This window comes from Lissotriton vulgaris, chromosome 4_1, assembly GCF_964263255.1.
Source record: "Lissotriton vulgaris chromosome 4_1, aLisVul1.2, whole genome shotgun sequence".
Taxonomy (NCBI): domain Eukaryota; kingdom Metazoa; phylum Chordata; class Amphibia; order Caudata; family Salamandridae; genus Lissotriton; species Lissotriton vulgaris.
The window spans coordinates 1,399,528,509-1,399,540,823 of record NC_141691.1 but is presented as its reverse complement, the minus strand read 5'-3'; the positions used below and the strand labels follow the sequence as shown (position 1 = coordinate 1,399,540,823).

Below are 12,315 nucleotides of genomic sequence, written 5' to 3'. Positions count from 1 at the left end.
ACCGCCGACCTCCAGGGTTCCAGGCAGACCGGCCAAAGACTCGATAAGAAGTGGCACAAGGAACAGACACCGGACAACAACGCAGCCCACAAGTACGTCCGCAGGCACCTCCGACTCATCCGAACCGCCAAAAGGACCTCCTTCAAGGAACGCATCGACAACAATGCACACAACAGCATAGAGCTCTTCAACATCGTGAAGGAACTCTCCAACGACATCCTGCCGTCACAAGACCTCTGCTACTCCCTAGCCATCTTCTTACACCGCAAGATCGCAAACATCCACTACAGCTTCAACAACCAGGCCCCCGACAACCGCCGACACCTCAAACCCACCGACCCCAGCCACACCGACCTCCTGCGCTCAATGACGGCGACACCATCAAAATCATGAACACCATCCACTCCGGCTCACCATCCGACCCCGGCCTGCACCACATCTTCAACAAAGCAAGCTCCATCATCGCACCCCATCTCCGGAAGATCGTCAACAACTTCATCGAGACCGCCACCTTCTCGGAGAGTTGGAAGCACGCGGAGATCAACGCCTTACTCAAGTAACCCAAAACGGACCCTAAGGACCGCAAGAACTTCCGGCCCATCTCCCTGCTCCGTTCCCAGTGAAAGTCATCGAGAAGATTGTCAACAGGCAGCTAACCCGCTTCCTCAAGGAGAACAATGCTCTGGACCTGTCCCAATCTGGAATCCGCAGCAACCACAGCACCGAAACTGCCCTCATCGCCGCCACCGATGACATCAGGACCCTGCTGGACAACAGCTAAACCGCAGTCCCCATCCTCCTGGACCTTTCTGCCTCCTTCGGCACCGTCTGCCACCACACCCAACGCACACGCCTCCACAACGCAGGGATCCGCGACAAAGCCCTGGACTGGACCATCTCCTTTCTCACCAGCAGAACCCAGAGGGTCCGCCTTTTTCCATTCTGATCTAAAGCCACCAAGATCATCTGCGGCGTACCGCAAGGATCATCTCTCAGCCCGATCCTTTTCAATGTCTACATTGCACCGCTCGCCAACATCATCTGATCGCACAACCTCAACATCATCTCATACACCGATGACACCCAGTTGATCCTCTCCCTCACCAAGGCTCCCACCACCGCCAAAAACAACCTCCACGAAGGAATGAAGGCCGTCGCCGAATGGATGAAGAACAGCCGGCTGAAGCTGAACTCATACAAGACGGAGGTCCTCATCCTCGGCTCCATCCACTCCGCCTGGGATGACTACTGGTGGCTGGCTACACTGGGAGCTGCACCAACACCCACCGACCACGCACGCAACCTGGGGTTTATCTTAGACTCATCGCCATCAATGATCCAGCAAGTCAAAGCTGTCTCCTCCTCCTGCTTCAACACCCTCTGCATGCTTCGCAAGATCTACAGCAGCAGACTGGACTACGGCAACGCCTTCTATGCGGGAACTACGGCCAAACTCCAGAAACTACTACAACGCATACAGAACGCCTCTGCACGCCTCATCTTCAACATCCCCGCCACAGCCACATCACAGCCCACCTGAAAGTCCTGAACAGGCTCCCAGTTAACAAGAGGACCACCTTCAAGCTCCTCACCCACGCTCACAAGGCACTTCACAACACGGGACCAGCATACCTCAACAAACGACTCACCTTCTACACCCCGAACCGCCAGCTTCGCTCCGCAGACCTCGCTCTCGCCATCATTCCACGCATCCACAGAACAACCAGCGGCGGCAGATCATTCTCCCAACTCACTGCCATGACATGGAACACCATCCCGTGCACCTGAGGCAGACCCAGGACCTGCTGACCTTCAGGAGACATCTCAAGACCTGGCAAATCGAGCAGCAGCAGCACCCCCCCCGCCCGAGCGCCTTGAGACCCTCACGGGTGAGTAGTGCACTTTACAAGTGTTGATTGAACATAATGACATTGTCAAGAGGGAGATGAAGGCATGGGGTCATTGCGGGTAGAGGGGCATTGCTTAAAGTGATATCCGTGCCATGTTTATTGTATGTGCTGGAGACATATCCTTACGTTTTCCTGGATGACTCAGAGCTGTCTCTTTAGTCTGGGATCTCAATGTTTCTCTGGGCTGGGAAGCAATCCAGGATGGATGGCCTTGGGTTCTGTTATGTGAGGCTATACTACTGGACCTCTCAGGTGCTGCTCATTAATGTTTGGCTGTAAACTGATCGGGATGATCCTTGTTGTGGGTCGGAGTTAGAATAGACCCATTATATGGGCCAACCAAAGGGAGGAATCTTCCCTCAGTTACTGTGACGGTGTTGAGGTGCTGGCGGGCTGCCCTTCTGAGGATTGGATGGAAGAGGTTGCTGAAGGTGGAGACCTCATTATGTTATGGGTCCTGGCCTGAACACACGGTACAATTGACTGGTATCTGGATATGGGACCTGATTGGTATCTCATGCCTTGGTAACATTTGGGACAAGGATCACATACGCTTATGCAAGTATTTCAGGTAGACCTGGAGAAGATACAATTTTACTGATATTTACAGTTGCAAACACGCTCTATAGGTCCACACTGGGGAACTCGCTGCCTTACTCAGTCATAACTCAATAGTCCATGGTCACACTCGAGCACTTGCTTGATAAATGCATATCTAGATATACATCTCATTAGTGAAAAAGATTTGGTACCCCAATTTACGAATACAGGAAAGATGGGCACAAGTTGAGGGTGAGCTGGATGATACATACTGGATGGGGGCCAAGATGGTTAAGGATACTGGCAGTGTCAACGCCCAAGCAGCTTATTCAACTAAAGTATTTCCACTGAGTTTACTACCGTCAAATGAAATCTGGAATGGACCGGAGCTGTTTAAGGTGCTGTTCAGCCATGGGCACATTTCATCATACAGTATGGGAATGTTTTGTCGACAGGGGTATTGGCCACGAATCCATAGTACCCTTTCTCAGATAGTGGGTAGGCAGGTTGATTTGGATCCCAAGAGAACATTATTGGGGTTGATGGATGAGTGGGGAGGGCCTAGGACCACCAGGTTATTTGCTGCCTTGGGTTTTCTGGTGGCTACGAGGGATACCGTCGGGTTTTAATGCTCGAAGCGCCTCCCCCAAAATACTGGTTTCAGGGGCTGGATTACTAAGTCAAGGCAGAGGAATATGTGTATAGATCACAGGGCTGTATGAATGAATACTGTATGATATGAGATATGTGGTGGAACGACCAACAGGAACATGCAGGAGGTGTTCTTATTGTCTTACTGCTAATGTTGAATAAAATTGGGTTTGGGAAGTGTGCGGTATGCTACCTTGAATTGCTTTTAAAACTTAATACATATGAATCTAGCCAAAAGCAGCAGAGCGTTGTATGATGTCAGAGGCAAAGACACCGTCTTTAAGAGATTGCAGAGGTAGCTGGTTTCTGTGAGCAGAAGTAGACTATTACTGCACTATAATTTAGCGTTCTTTCACGAAGTGTGCCTTCAGCTTTTTCTAAAATTGAAGCGCGGTTGACGTGGTCTTGATGGCTACAGGGATGTTGTTTCAGATCCTGAGTGCATGGATGAATAAGGCCTGATGCCTCGTAGTGCCAGATCCTGGATGCATGGATTGAGAAGGCATGATGCCTTGCAGTGAAACCTGCAAGATTTCTGAAGTGCGATGGTTAAAGGAAGGAGTCTGCTACAGCGTATATGCTACTCAACTTAGTTCAGCAGAGTTAAGAATAAGTGCAACTCCTCCTACACTCTCCATAGCAATCCATGTGTATTAGCGTGTGCCATATGTTGCACCATGTTTGAACCTCAGGCACCTCAAACAACATCTCCCACATAATACTACGTCAAACCACACACTCCGAAAGTGTCTAGGAGCCGTTGGAAATTGTAGTATTTGGCATCTTCATCAGGGGTATGAAGCACTATTCAAATCCTCTTTACAAAGCAATGTAATACAATCTCAGTTCTTTGCCATCTGATGTCCCATTTACCGCTGCAATACCATGGCAGATAATAACCTTATCTTTTCAAAATTATGGAAAGCTAGTATGTTGTAAAAAATGTACACTAACGCTGAACCTATAAACTTTAAACATGTATTAACTAACTCACGCAATCCTGTCCATTTTATTCTTTCAATAGCGCCATTTTTAAGATTGATTGTACTTCTGCTCATGCCAACATCCCCTTGGTTTCTGACAACTGCCTCATCTTTAAAGGTACAAAAATAATTGGGCATATGGTTTTATGAAGGAGAATCTAGAGGTTGAATAGGGCAGCATGTAGCATCTTATATACTGCGTGTTGTTCTGCTTCCACCAACACTGTACTATTTAGAAATGCTTTATCAGCATGCACAAGAGGTTGTTTGAAGATTGCTCTGGTTATGTGGGTAGCATTATGGAGAAGGATGGTTATATTATATTGAAAGATCAATCACACCACCTGAGTTGAGTGTTTCCGGATCCCGCTTGTTTTTATTTTAAAACACTAGGCTAGGCAACAATTTCAAAGATTTTCATCTGAATCTATTTGGGATATCTTCATAAAACATTTATACTCTCTAAAAAAAGCCAACAGCTTAAAATAGCGGGTAATAAATGGCACTTAAAGGTTATTCTTTTTGGTATTATTTATGTCCTGCCCAAAAAGTCAGATTAAAACAAGAGAATGCTTATCTTCTATACCAGTTGTAATGGATGCACTGCACAGGCATTAACAAGGCAAGTTGAGAGCAAATAAAACCAGTCTTAGTTTCCTTTTATTTTTCAGCAGAAATATAAAAGTGCAAGTTGTTTTTGACAAGTACTATACATCACAATAAATATTTAAAATTGAGCCTTTTTGGGCAACATCTAGAAATTCTACCTCTAAAATAATTTTACAATAAAACTTTGTCATAATTAACCAAAAATAAAATATACTTGACCCAGTAAAAAGAAAAGTCATTTTACGTAGTATGCTGCACTGTATTATTGCTACTAAACCACGCCTCCGAGTACGTTTGTTTTTTGTCAGATAACTTTACAAACTGCTGTTAAATTTTGTTCCCGTCACCGGCATGGTCTAATGTAAAACCACCCTCACCGACACAACCAACCAGAGTTGCCTCATTTGGACATCTAATCTCATTGTTGCATACAACAGAAAACTTCCAATCTAAACCTGCTTTGAGAGTATGATGTTTGGTATAGGCACCCTCCCCTCAAGAACAACCATAATGAAAAGATGCAGACGGAATTAGGATACATGAAGAAGGTCACATGAGACCTGGCTGTTTGTAACATATGGAAGAGCTAACTCAAATGCAGTCTGCTGTTCAGAGGAAGGTAGGATGTGATGGTTTTCAGATTGTTTGTTCCTCTGCTTTTTAATAGGATAGTGAAACATGTATCAGCCTAAAAAAATAGTTTTGGTCAGAGCTCATCAATCAATGGAAGTTCAAAGCCGGTGATGTGGACTGTAAAAGGCAAAAGGGGAAATGGCAAATGTTATATTAAAAACAACTATACCATCTAAGGCCTATCTCTACATTAATCACAAACAACCACCAATATGTCTAACAACAATAGGCCCAAATTGATCATTAATAGATCCAATCTGACTGGAATGAATTAATGTAATGAACAAACAATCAAATTGGTTGTCTGAATGTAACTGATTTCTATCTAGGTTTGTTCTCAGCAAGATGATCACATTGGTATATAATGTGCCTTCAGTATGGGATAAGAAATGCTTCATACATGCCAGTATACACTTTTTAAAATCATTAGGAAGACACGCACCCAACAAAGATTGAATCTAAAACCAGACAGGTGGGAAAAATATGCATTGTGATGTCAAATGTTTGAATATTATTGTTTTTTATCAAAAACAAAAGTTTAGCCAATGGAACCATTTCTGCTGCCTTGTCAACAATGTATTTCTTATGCAGTTTAGCAAATTACTGTGAGTAACAGGTGTGAATAATCTTTTTGCTTATTTTTTGTTCCATATTGTTCTCACTGCCTTTCCAATGTAAGGATAGTAAAGGTCCAAAAATGACCATGAATGTTTTTGTTTAAAGCTCGAAAATTCTAAAATTGCTGATGATAAAAAAAAGTGACTGTATACCATATGGACAGTGGGGGAGGCCTCTATGATCAAAATTCAGGTCTTCCATGCACAACTATAAAGAGAGACAGCCAGATCAAACTACTCACTATCTCAGAAGCTTTACCAAAGCAGATCAGCTCAATCAATCAATAGCAAGCAAGATGGAATAAGATTGCTGGGTTAGGATATTGGGAGCAAATTTGCTTTGTGCTTTCAAACAAATGAACAACCTTACTGGATTTGCTCCGATCTGGCCTAAACATCAGGTCAGTGTAATTAGAAGTCTATACTTAACACAATACTCTGAAACCAACGAATCAATGCATGTGAAGAGAAATACAGCTATTACCACTGATTAATGGCACATTAATCAATCAAAAATTTGGTTAGACTTTTTTTTTTTTTTAGAGTCTTACAGTCCTAACCAAAGTCTCATTTGAAGTGAGGTATTAGAATGTTTCAGGAAAACACAAGTTTAAATTATGCATGTTTTTGTGGGATAGTGTTATACAACTTCTTAAATGAGTGGTTTTAAAAATAAGCATTTTAAGTTTTGGTGCCTTTTCTCACAAGATTAATAACCTGAGTGGAAATAAGTTGTGAAACACCCCTGCTCTGAGCAGGAACTCTGCCACTTTCTAACACTGAAAGCAAAAACAAACACCATACTCTCATAAAAAAGTAACAAATACCCTATACGATGCAAAAATAAATATAGTCCTGCCACATGTAAACTATAAATAATTGGGACCCGATCTGATAGTCTCCACACAATATTATGTATAGGAAAAATCCCTGAATCTAACTATATAAACGACTTTCCTTTTAGGTAATCCAATGGGTCTGAACGCATCATTTAGTATTACAACTACATTTCTACTACCTGCAGCAAACTATTAATGAAGTTGGTCATTTTATTGTGTACCTCATTGTAGAATAGCATTCTGCTAATAAATAAAAACTATTACACCTTGAAGGACAACTCTCATATTGCCACACTCCTTTCCAATGTAGAGGAACACCACCACTGGCATACATTTTGAATGATGTAAACATATATCTAGATGCGTGCTTATTGTTGGCTAAAATTCTCAACTGCCCAGACAGCAAATTTTCGGCTTGGCCTTAAAAAAATAAATTCAACTTAAGTTAATACACAAGGTCACTTAAACCCTACTTTTTACTTGCGTACTGGTATTACAATTGTTGTTTTGTTTCAGTTTTCAAAACTAAAAATGTGGAGCAAGAGTACTTCTGTCCTGTTCCGAAAGTTTTGAATGTGTCTCTGGCACATATTGTTACAATAAGAGTTGAGTCTTTGTCCCACGCCACGATTCAAACACTCTTCTTTTGTTGATGTTTGTTCTCCATTCATTGTAAAGTGCAGAAGCATTTGTGGGAGGCCAATGTCTAGTCTTCTTGTTTGTCACTGAGGGACTACTTCCATCAGGGAGGCTAAAGCTGCATGGATGCGGACATGTAACCGGTTCTCAAAGTCATAGCCACTAAATTCTTCCTGAATTTTGTAACGAAAAAAAGAAAAGAAATTAAATGAATCCGCTGTAGTCACATTCATATGGCATAATACATTCAACTCGACCGATTTTAAGGGTGAAAATGGATGTCTAATTTTGGCATATCAATCTTTTCTACCAATTAAATTATATCTGAAGGGCACTGCAGTTTCATTTTGCACCCAAAACAGAAGGGCAATTGGTGTTACCCTGTTTCAATGAACAGAAGGAATTAAACATGCATCAACCATTATCAATCTTCATTATCCAGTCATTATCATGATTACAAACATCTTCATTGTGGTTGTAAAACTATCTTTAGGATGGGCAATATGTGCGCATCCTAACATACTAATAAATGTACAAAAAGTGCTTGTTTAATCCCAATTTATCTTGATCATCTGATTCCACGGGGTAAAGCTTGTTAAGTGTCTAGCAGTGCAACATAACCTTATTACTCATGACGAGGTTAGATGGATGGACATGTTAGGGGCAATGCATTAGATTAGTAAAAAATAACTTGCGCCAAGTTAATGCTTCCTCCATTATCTTCATTGCTTATCCATTAACATAATAGTTGTTTTTGAATGTACAAATATTTTAAGAAGATTACAAATTCTTCCAAAAAAGCTGTAAGTAAAAGCTAAAAGACCAATTAATGCAGTAAGAATAATATACTTCAGATCAGATAGAAAATAACTGCATGAAAGATGTGAGGAACAAACTTTCTTTTTTCAGAAGTCTTCATATCCAATTGGTTAGAAAAGTGGCTCAAAGGAAGGTATTACAATTAAGGAAAGTGGATATCTAAACAGAAAGCAGGGATAATGATAAAGCTCACTTGATAGCAACATTCTAGTTCAAATCTCTTTCTTACAATTGGCTATGAATGATAATGAAGTTCACAGTAGTTTACTTCAAATCCGGCAAGATGAAGGAACTTTCTGTTTATCTCTGTAGTTACTTTCATTTTCTGACCATCAAAGAAAGCACCTGAGGCCATAAATCTGTAACTTCCCTACTTTCAACCAGTAAGAAGAGGGAGCAGAGCAACAGTTGGAATTGGTTTCAAATTAGCTTTTCCCTCGTAGTGACAACTGGGCATGTGGTTCTGACCCACACAGTCTGTATGTCAATGAGGACACACATGCCTAAAATAGCTTTACGGTCAGCAGCTCATAAGTTGCAACATGACTGGACAAAATCAGGATGAAAATAAAAATCAGTAAAAGGAGGGTGCTTACTTGGAGTGGCATGACAGTACTGAATGCTACTGAGCTGCAGTTTAGCTATGGGGCAAGGAACTGGGGGATACAACATTCTGATCACTCGAACAAGATAGATATGTTTGAAGTAAAGGCACTTTTTGAAAACTTCCTTAGTTTGACCAGCATGCTAGAACAATCACCTACTGGCACAGTCAGTGAAAACTATACCAAAGAGCATCCCTGACACACTTTTAATGACTTGTCGTAAGAACAAAACATGTTTTCCACCATGCAATAACAATTTCAAATAGCTTCTTGCATGACATGTTCCTCAACACAATCAACGGATCAACATAATCAAGATTAATTACTAAGTCTAATGCTGCAAAACATTACCTTAACTTTGAACATCAACAAGTGGCTGAAAACAAAAATTAGCTTTTAGGGACATTTCCTGGATAGGAAAACATTCTCGAGAAGATTTAGTGTGGAACACTTTTTCCAGATTCTGCATAGCTCTTTCTTTGTAGACCAGGAGCTTGTCAACCATTTTGCTTTCTTACTAGAGTTGTTTTGTTCTGAGCACTTTACAGGAAATCGTTCCTAATAAAATCTGTTCAACTTTGCCTCTAACTTTTAGGAGGTTCTGTATATATTTTGAGTGAGAAAGTGCATCGTGTTCCACTTTCAAGCAGACTATTTGTTGTTCCAAGTCAGTTTTTTGTTTTTGTTTAATTTCTCTTAAAGAAATAAGTGGTGTGTAGGATCAATCCTCCTGTAATACTGCCTTTGGAGTGTCCCTTCTTATTGACAGTAAAGTTGTCTGCTCATCATTTTCCTTTAGATAGTATTTTAAAGCTTCATGTATTTCATTCTTCAGTATCGGGTCCTTATCGTTCATTCTCCATTTCCTGTGATTGAAGGATTTTTAAAGTCAAATCTTATGAGATCATTACTTGTAAAGATCTGATAATATCTGTGTCCCAATAGAACAAGATGGTATTAAATAAGGCCTTTGTGTAAGGATAAATCAATTTTGAGGATAATCTGTGAACATCGGAATAAAAAGTCTAATCTCTTTTGTCATGATGCTGAGGTTTCCAGACATCCGTTAGGTCTAAAACTTGGATACTGTGTACTAGTGAAGAGGGAGGAGGTAGTATTTTATCCGTAGGCCTGAGCGGTCCTGAGCCGAGCCGTGTTTATGACAAACATTAAAATCATCTTTCATTATTAACAGACATTTTATGTTGTTAGCCAAAATAAGGAAGATATTTTCAAAAAAGATCTTTGTTTTTATTTGGGTTATAAATACAAGCTAGTGTAATGGGGCCCTGCACTTAATTCGCCCTCAAGTATTAGGATTCTCCCCTCCTTATTTCAGCATACAGATGCAGTTTGGATTTTCAGAAGTTTTCTAATCAAAATAGAAATTCTAAGTTTTCTGACTTCTGAGGGTATGCTGAGGGTATGCAAGTGAGTGTAGTTTGGACTTATCATTTTTACGAGACTGTGCAAAAGACTGCTTTGTGACAATATTTATTTATGAGAACATACTTAGATCACTGTCCCAGTAAAGCCAAAGTATCTTTTTTTAAAGCTGTGATGGACACAAGGTTACTGAAGAAGATTAGGTGGACAGGGTGGTTGGCAGCAGAGTGAAACATGCAGTGGGACGTCAGTTGTGTGACCCTTCAATCTGACATGAGAACACGCCTGTTTATTCACTTTATTTTGCTGTGCCAGGGTATTCTCAGCAAAGGCCTTTGGGAAAGGGATATAAGACTTAAGGCATCAAGGTTTGAAGATGAATTGGACAACTGTAAGAAGCAACTAAAATGTGTAAAGAGTACATTTGTTTCAAGATGTCTTTTCTGCCCATGTATAGAAGATGAATAGGATTAAGGGTTCTGATCTTGGGGGAGGGGGGTCGGAGGCAGAGGAGAGGTTAAGGTGAGGAGTAAACAGAGAAAAAGGAGGTCAAACGTGGGCACAGGAGTTGTGGGTGAAGAGGACCTCTAAAGTGAAGGAAGAAAACTACCTTGACTGCTGTCTTGAAGTTGAATGGGTGACTGACAACAGAAAGAGGTTCTAGAGGGGACCCAACCATGGCAAATCAGGCTGTGAAGGCTGGTGAAGTGAGAAAGGCAAGGAGTAATGGTTGTTGCTGGGATGGCTCACTCGTGATTAGTAGTGGGCAGGGTGGTACCTACAGTACTGAAAAGAGTTACCCAGAGAAGGCAGTAGTAGTTCATTAATTTGGCTTGACTCTTAGGCTGTAGGATAAAGAATATACACTCAATGAAATTTACTAATTTGTTCAAGCTTATTATTTATGTAAGAATGCTGCTATTGATATACATTGTCCTAGCTTTTGAAGCAGTATCAACTGAATTGTGATGTATAAATAGCAGAACACAGTAAACAGTTGCTCTTGCACTTCTCCTTTCTGAATTTAATATGATGATTTGCTAAAGGCTTCTAAAGTCATGATGTACGGAAAGTGAAGTTTGGAAAATAAATATTCAATTTTGAATGAGGAAACCGACTCGTGGTGACTTAACCACTAGCAAAAATAACAGCTCGGCCATGTTTTAATCTGTTAAAAAGAGAGCATTCAAAACCTCACCTTTGCCTGGAAAAGCAAAATCTTTCCTCTCCCGACAGTCTGGGGGGAAAAAAGTAAAGGAGCGGATTAATTTTTAAAGCATCATGCTTACCAATTAACAATTACAATTAACATGGTGGCAAGTACAAGCATGCCTGCAACTCTTTGGATAGACCACATGAAAACACGCATGGTTAAAAAGTTAACAAACATTAGGTCTGCGGAGAACACATGAGCCTTTTTGTGTATGCAGGATCTTGTTGTGTGTAAGCAGGTTATTCCTATTTGAAACTCCCTCTATGAAAGTAAATGCTAGTGTATTTCCATATATTAATTGAAGCCACTAACTAGCAAGTGGTGACTGGAAAGTACAACAAGAAAAAGGAGGTCAAGGCACTAAAGACCTGCACCAGTCAGTCTAGTATGTAGAAGTTATAATTGGAATATGGTGCTAAGAGCCAGGAACGTGACCTTCCTACATCCACTCTAATTGGAAAGCCAAAAACACATTAAGTAAACTCGCTCAGCATTCATCTATTGTCATACACAGTTTCTAAGGTTGACAGTGACACATAGAGATCAAATAGTTGAGCATTAACACAGCGTCTTCCAAAAGAATCAAATAGATTATATTCTTCCTTTATTCCTTTATTCTTTTGTTCATGATTCTCTTTGTTAAAAACACAACACACAAATCATAGCTGACTCGCCACGTTCTGTCCCAACGGGACTTCTTCAAGACTGTTGTGTATTTAGATAGTCCACAAGAGTGTTGTGCGGCAGTTTTAAAAATGTGTTTTTTCAAGATGAATCTGCATACAAGAAAAACATGACTTCTGTATGTTGTGAATATTGAAGTATATTTAGGTATTGAGGATGAGTAAAGTATCACTAAGTGGCGCTAACT

General features: G+C 40.9%; 1 protein-coding gene across 1 annotated transcript in view; it reads right to left on the bottom strand.

The window, feature by feature from the left end:
- Positions 1-4,722: 4,722 nt before the first annotated feature.
- Positions 4,723-12,315, bottom strand: part of TTC39C (tetratricopeptide repeat domain 39C) — a 512,445-nt gene continuing 504,852 nt past the window's right edge. The window contains exons 13-14 of the mRNA XM_086965646.1: positions 11,430-11,468; positions 4,723-7,594 (exon numbers count right to left, since the gene is read on the bottom strand). Of these exons, the coding sequence (XP_086821772.1) occupies positions 7,505-7,594; positions 11,430-11,468 (129 nt within the window). The 3' untranslated portion in view covers positions 4,723-7,504. The remainder of the gene's footprint in view (positions 7,595-11,429; positions 11,469-12,315) is intronic.